The sequence below is a fragment of the Megalops cyprinoides genome, chromosome 17 (genome assembly GCF_013368585.1).
Source record: "Megalops cyprinoides isolate fMegCyp1 chromosome 17, fMegCyp1.pri, whole genome shotgun sequence".
Classification (NCBI taxonomy): domain Eukaryota; kingdom Metazoa; phylum Chordata; class Actinopteri; order Elopiformes; family Megalopidae; genus Megalops; species Megalops cyprinoides.
The window spans coordinates 26,637,357-26,643,939 of NC_050599.1; the positions used below are offsets into that span (position 1 = coordinate 26,637,357).

At 42.7% G+C, this 6,583-nt stretch overlaps 1 protein-coding gene across 1 annotated transcript; it reads right to left on the bottom strand.

The window, feature by feature from the left end:
• Positions 1–864: 864 nt before the first annotated feature.
• Positions 865–3,678, bottom strand: LOC118792176 (proto-oncogene c-Fos-like). Its single transcript, XM_036549928.1, has 4 exons — positions 3,369–3,678; positions 2,547–2,789; positions 2,186–2,293; positions 865–2,075 (listed from the first exon to the last, which is right to left on the bottom strand). The coding sequence occupies exons 1-4, from the start codon at positions 3,507–3,509 to the stop codon at positions 1,452–1,454; spliced, it is 1,116 nt and encodes a 371-aa protein (XP_036405821.1). The 5' UTR covers positions 3,510–3,678; the 3' UTR covers positions 865–1,451.
• Positions 3,679–6,583: the final 2,905 nt, after the last annotated feature.

Consider the following 6,583-nt stretch of genomic DNA (forward strand, 5'->3'; position numbering starts at 1 on the left):
TTAAAATGTTTACAGAAAATAAGACTCGTTTTGCCATCAACAGCTAGAGACAATCGCATTAGGTTAACGTCCTTCAAATGTAGATTTGCCGTGTGTGACGACTGCACTTTAATGGGTTTCAAAATTAACAATAATACTTAATTCGCTGTTCTTGCACATACGCGGTACGATCTATCCGTAGCCATGCAGGGAGTCACACTGTATCACACTGCTTCTTGCAAATGCTTTTGGCAAGAAACTGCCTGAACGCATTTTATCATATTTGGCTGGCTACCTACCTGTATTCTGCAGGTTATTTGATCAGTTTTCCTTACATCTAATCGCCATGGAAGAGCCTGTTCCTACGCATGCGTTAAACTTCAAGTTTCCAGAAATTTCCACCCAGTGGAAGAGAGAACATCTATATTTGGGCACGGAAACGGACGTCATTCCGCTAACGTTGCAAGGGTATTAAAAAAAAAGCAGAAAAATGTAACACGTAGTGACGTTAGCCAGCGCTCTGACGTTTTGTGTCAACCTTGGAGACGGAACAGTAAATAGAAGGAACGGAGGGGTTATCTGAACTATTTTTGGTCGCCTTCTGATTTTTTAATGCTCAAACGATTATATCTGGAAGGTTTTAACGACCTTATGATAGCGTCAGTTTTTCGAATATATGTACTAAAATAAAAACCGGCAACCAAATGTATTTGCGTGTAGAGTGGGGTTATTCTTGTAGTTTTGTTTGGCTGGAGCAGTTTCCCATCGCAATCAGACAGTGATCAAAGGACGATTCACTGAAACATTTCCCACATTAAATTAACTTTTAAACATACTGTCCCATGCTTAGAATTGAATGGATAAAAACATGCCGAGTCGCTTTCATATGTTTTGAGATATTTATTTTCTGTTAGAATGAGCAAACAATATTAAATGGTTTGCTTTTGACAAGCATTTCAAGTAGAAAAATAAAATCAAAAATATAAATATCAGAAACAGATTTCATAAATAAATTAAACACACAGCGTTTTCACAGAAAACTCTTGTATACTTTGATTTACCCCACCACTCAGACCATGGTTAAACAATGCACACCATTTAGAAATATCAAACAATGTACAATAAGAACACATTTGGTAAACTGGAAAACAAACGTCAAGTTAAGTCTATTGCCATTAACACATTTTTATTCAGCTGCACTAATACAACTTTAATATCTAGCACCAATTTAAAATAAACTACTTTGTAACCTAGCATGTTGTGACATGCCTCAATAATTTGTAACGTGAAACTTGATAAACATGCTTCTTTTTTTTTTTTGCTACATACTTAAGAGGTAAGTATGGTTGGCATTTTAAGGGTAAAACGAAGGAAAATATGTTGGTTCTTTTACAAGTCCTTTCTATAGCCCTGCGTCTGAAGATACTGTTATGTTGGATTCATGCATCCTGCGAAAGTTCTTTGAGGTGCCCTCACAAGGCTAGCAGGGTGGGTGAGCTGAGGGAGTCAGAGGAGTGGTCATTGCTGCTGCTCTCCCTCCTGTGGGCCACACTGCAAGTGGGAAGGGGCTCGGCGTCAGGGTAGGTGAAGACGAAGGAAGACGTGTACGTGGTGCAGGCGGGTGTGCAGGTCACCACTGGGGTGCACAGGGGCTCCAGGTCACCGGCAGCGGGCGTGTAGAGGGGCTCCCAGTCCTGCGCACAGAAGGAGCCGGACAGGTCGACGTCGGGGACCGACCGTGCCGTCTCCGTGCCGGCCTTCCTCCCACCGGTCAGCAGGTCCAGCGACTCCTCCAAGGAGCTGTCCAGATCGGACAGCCTCACCGTGGGGGCGGCCTCTGCAGCGCAGAGTTTGAGGGCCTCGGGGCGGGCAGCGGCGGGCTCCTGTGAGCTAGAGGGCAGGGAGGCGGCACTCGACTCGGAGGCGGGGAGCGCAGGGGCAGCGGAGGTTTCCGGAAAGTCGGCATCCAGGTCAGAGGGCACTTTGCATGCAGGCTTGTGAGCCAACAGGATGAACTCGAGCCTCTCTTTCTCCTTCATCAGGTTGGCGATTTCGGTCTGCAGAGCGGACTTCTCATCTTCTAGACTGTCAGTTTCCTATCGGGTAGATGAAACATTAGTTTGGTTGCTCCTGAGCCACGCTCCATGTCAGAGGTCAATATCCATGAGACAAGGATATGAGCAGGCTCATTTGAGATAATACTTACAGCTTGCAGTGTGTCTGTGAGTTCTCGCCTTCTGTTGCGGCATTTTGCTGCAGCCATTTTGTTCCTTTCTCTGCGAATCCTTTTCCTTTCCTCCTCCTCAAGGGAAAGCTACAAAAACAAAACAATGTTCTTATTTTCTGTTCAAAAGATATTACCACAACACTGACTGATTAAATCATTATTTTGCCTGTTACAGGGCCATGCTCCTTCTGCAATAGCTTTGCATCTGAAAACTGGATGCATTGTTTGAATTTGTCTCTTAGGATTTCTTGGGCTTTAAGTATTCCCTTCCAAAGGCAAAATATATATTGAAATGATGGAGTTAGAGTTCTCTGTTTGACTGTCCAGGATCTTCAATTACCTGTTCAGTGTTGCCTCTCTTGCGAGAGTTGGGGCCCTTGTCTCCGACAGTCCTGTTCATCCCTGCTCTGGTGTATGCTGGAGTCGATCTCTGGACACTGTAGGGGCTGGCGGCGCTGTAGGACGGAGCGACCGACGAGATGAGGTTGGTCTGCTGGATCATCCACTGCAAGTCCGGACTAGTGGAGATCGCCGTGACGGTCGGGATGAAAGAGGCACTTGAAACGGTGAGATCGGTGAACTCCTGAAGAGGAAACAAAAAAAAAAAAAACAATTTAGAAATTATATGAAAGAGTGCTCACTATTCACAATAATTGGGATGTTATGATGTTGATCTGAGACCTCCCCAAAGGCATTAATATGTATAGAGTCGCTCTACATGGTAGTCTGGTCTATAAAAAGCGAGACCTTTATAAATATCCTAGTGATGCAAGTCATGACGTAGAACAGCTCTCTGGAGTTTCCTGAATGAATGAACTTTCTTGTGTGTGTGCTGCAGGAACAGCTCGGAGACTAGACACTATCATACAATGCAGTTGCCAAATAATGCACATAAATTCGAATTTTTCGTCGTAATTTGACGAAGAACTATCGGTACCCCACCAACTGAACACTGTTGCAAAAACGAAATTAAATGCATCAGCCATCAAACAAAAATGCACATTATCCAACTTATTTGTAAAAAGTGAACATAATCGCTATAGATAAACTTAACTTTACATAAGTTCTTGCAGTCTAGGTCGCATATAGTGAAACAATTATATACTTTAGTGTACAGTATTTTAATGTTTAGCACTATTAACAAATATCAAACTTCTCTTACCTGAGACTGGGTGAGAGGAGAGCCCATACTGGAATAGGAGCCCGTGGGAGACGGATAATAAGCGAAGTTTTCGCCGGCTGGTGAGGCAGTGCTGCAGCGGGAAGTGGAGTCACACTCGGATCCGAAGCCTGTGTACATCATCGCTGACAAAAATCCCAAAGATCGGAGAGAAAAAGAAGTCTCCAACGGAAGTTGTAGACTCGGCTTCAGATGTCAAGTTTGTTCCTAAGAAGTGTTTTTTTTTTTTCGTGTTGGCTGTCTGTTCGAGCCCGAAGATATTATACGAGGTCCTGTCTCTTTCGCTTGTAGTTGCTCGAAGTGAAGTGCCAGTCTCGGCAGTCAAGAAGCTTTTATAGGTCCTCGGACAGAGGGGGAAAAAAATAAAAAAATAAATAAAGAACTCATGAATTAGTCCAAGTACAGTGCCGGTAAACGATGGAGAATCGCTCTTCAAGATCTCTTTAAAAAGTTACGTAGAAATTCAATATAATTGTCATAACATATTTACTGCTGATTTTTATAGAATTTCTAATTAAAATCATGTATTCTGTAGTTTACGAAATGTATGCTTTCAAAAACTTTCGTAGAATGATAACTTCAAACTTACCCACTCTGAAAATGGAATATTCCAGAAAAGGGGTTCCTTATGACGTAATTATCCTTATATGGAATAGTTCCTGTTAAACGAGGCGGGTTGCTGATGGGAAATGTACGTACCCACAGAAACATCACAGCAATTGGCCGACACGTGGTGACGTCAGAAGCCGCATGGTGGGGGGGGGGGGAGTCGAACTGTTTGCCTGGAAACTCTCAGAGATTTTGGCAGTGCAATGAGAAATAAGGGAATCGCGGCGTTTACTGGCTTATTTATTGATGTGAATATGGTGATATTTTAACCTTAACATTGTACTGTGCCACCAGAAATCTAGTTTACTTATTACCAACGTTACTATCACCATTAGATCCAGAACTCATGTCACTTAACTGGCACCCAAATTAAGAATGACTATGCAATAATTATACTGACTATGCAATAATACATTTTTCATTATACATTATATTAATTTATAATTCTGGATTTTGAGGTTATTAAATTACTCATCAGTACAATTCCCAGGATTACACTTGCAACCTTTGATTTATATAGCACATAGCTGTAAATATCGTCCTTTCAGTTTCTGATAGGACTCTTGTCATACTGAACAATATTAGGCGATTATCAATAATTGCAATAACAGAGTATTGTAGACATAAACGATCATCATCACGATTATCAATTTTCTTTCCAGTGTAGTTCCTTTGTCAGACCCACAACTCAAGCTGCTGACCTTTCACACTGTTCCACAGAAGCAATGGAAAAGCACCTTGATTATTATATTAAGTAAACTTCAGCCTTTTGTTTGGATGAATCACACACCCTTTATCCAGGTGCTAGTTCAAGCCACTTTGTTCAAGTAACACCGTTGCCGTAGGTCTCAACCACTTGACAGTGTGGCAGGTAACCCTGGACTACATTACCGTACAAGGTTGCTACCTGTTTAGTGTTTCAGTGTAACAATCAGAGTCATGACACCTTCTAGAACATGGTACCTATCAGTACCTTTAGGGATCAAGTTGTACTAGGTACAGTGGTGAGAATGCTTGTTCATGACCAGCAAACACCATTTTCACGTATTTGGACTGGAGAAATAGGTATGTCACGAGGCTGGCAAAGGATCAAAATATGTTCTTTACAAAGGCGGGTGCTTTACCCCCAGGCATGTGACGTGCTTTGCAGAGAGTTATAAGTGGGTGTGTCTGCCTCGAGGTAGGACTCCTAGAATGACTTCCCTACACTTGTGTTTTCCCACCCTGTTCTCTGTGCTGTTTATTTAGATTCTTGTGGTGCTTCCCTTGGAATGTCGACAAACTATTTAGCTCAGGGACTCCCTTGTGTAACTGTATTATGGCGACATTTCTGCGCACGTCTAGACACAACTTTTTCAGCTCTTTGACCTCTCCAGCGAGAAAAATGTACCGTGTATGATGTGGCTTTGCGTATGCTGTGTGTGAGCGTGCATCTGTTTTGTGACTTCAAACAATCACGGTTGTCCCAGAAAGTATCGGGAGGGTCTTAATTTACCTGTAGACCTGGAAGTAGGCTATATGATGCAATCAGCAGCGCTTTCACTAAAATGAACACTTTTGTTTTCTTCGTAAAGTATTTTTTGTTCTCAAGGCAGGAGTTCTTTGTTAAGTTTTTTTTATTATTATTTTGTTGCCGTTTCAGCTATTCCTGGGGGTCGTTTTAATGTCTGCTTCTGCCTCACCAGACTGTTTTTATCCAAACAATCGGTGTTGTCTTGGTAACGTCCCACCCCCTTGCGTCGGTGACGCAGCGAAATCCGCAGACAACGTAGCGACGTATTTCTGACTTTCAACGTTCTTTTGATGCTGATTTTGTGGTCGGGGGTAAGCCGAGTTTGACTGACAGATGTTAAACCTGACCGAATTTATTGATGTAGTTCTTCAGTACGTTGAATTTAAAACTACGGCGTACGTACAATGAATCACTGACTGTGTGATTTGAGAAGAACAGAATGTAGCGTTCACATTATATCTATCTACTTCGTATCAGTGTCAGGTCACGTTGTAACAAGGGCTGTTGTCGAATTCCTAGCTGCAAATGCTACGGCACACACACACGCGCGCACATTTTGTTCCGATCGCTAAGTTTGTATAGGCTACTGAACACTACAAAATACCGTGCAAATTGCTGAGCAAGTAATGAAATTTTGGCAAGAATGACTTATCCAGGTCTGCTTATATTCGGCTGAACAAAGGTCTTGTAATGACACAGGGGATATCCTTTTGTGTTAGCTCTTGACAAACGATGAACTTCGGAAGTTGCATAAAATAGGACCAGAGAGCTCTGACTGCATCTGATCATTGATGCATTTCACGCTTTGCTTCATGCGGAATCTCACTTATTCAACTGAAAACGGTAGCTTGTTGTGTCACTTTAAGGTACGCTTAATGGTCTCGGTCTGTAGTTGTCCTTTACCGTGTGCGATCCCTCTCACCACTACGCTCGACAGCGTGTTAACGAGTGCTTGTAAGTCACGGAGGCCGTCACTGCCGGGAATGCGGGACTTCAGAACGCCTGTCATTCGAGAGGCACCCTTTTCATATTAAATTACTATCACTGGAAAGGCCCTGTTAGCTCGTATGCGCTA

Coding starts and splice junctions, on each gene's coding strand:
- LOC118792176 (XM_036549928.1), bottom strand. CDS start 3,509: ATGATGTACACAGGCTTCGGATCCGAGTGTGACTCCACTTCCCGCTGC. Junction 2,294..2,546: donor AGAGAGGCAACACTGAACAG/GTAATTGAAGAT, acceptor TTGTTTTTGTAG/CTTTCCCTTGAGGAGGAGGA. Junction 2,076..2,185: donor TCACAGACACACTGCAAGCT/GTAAGTATTATC, acceptor TCTACCCGATAG/GAAACTGACAGTCTAGAAGA.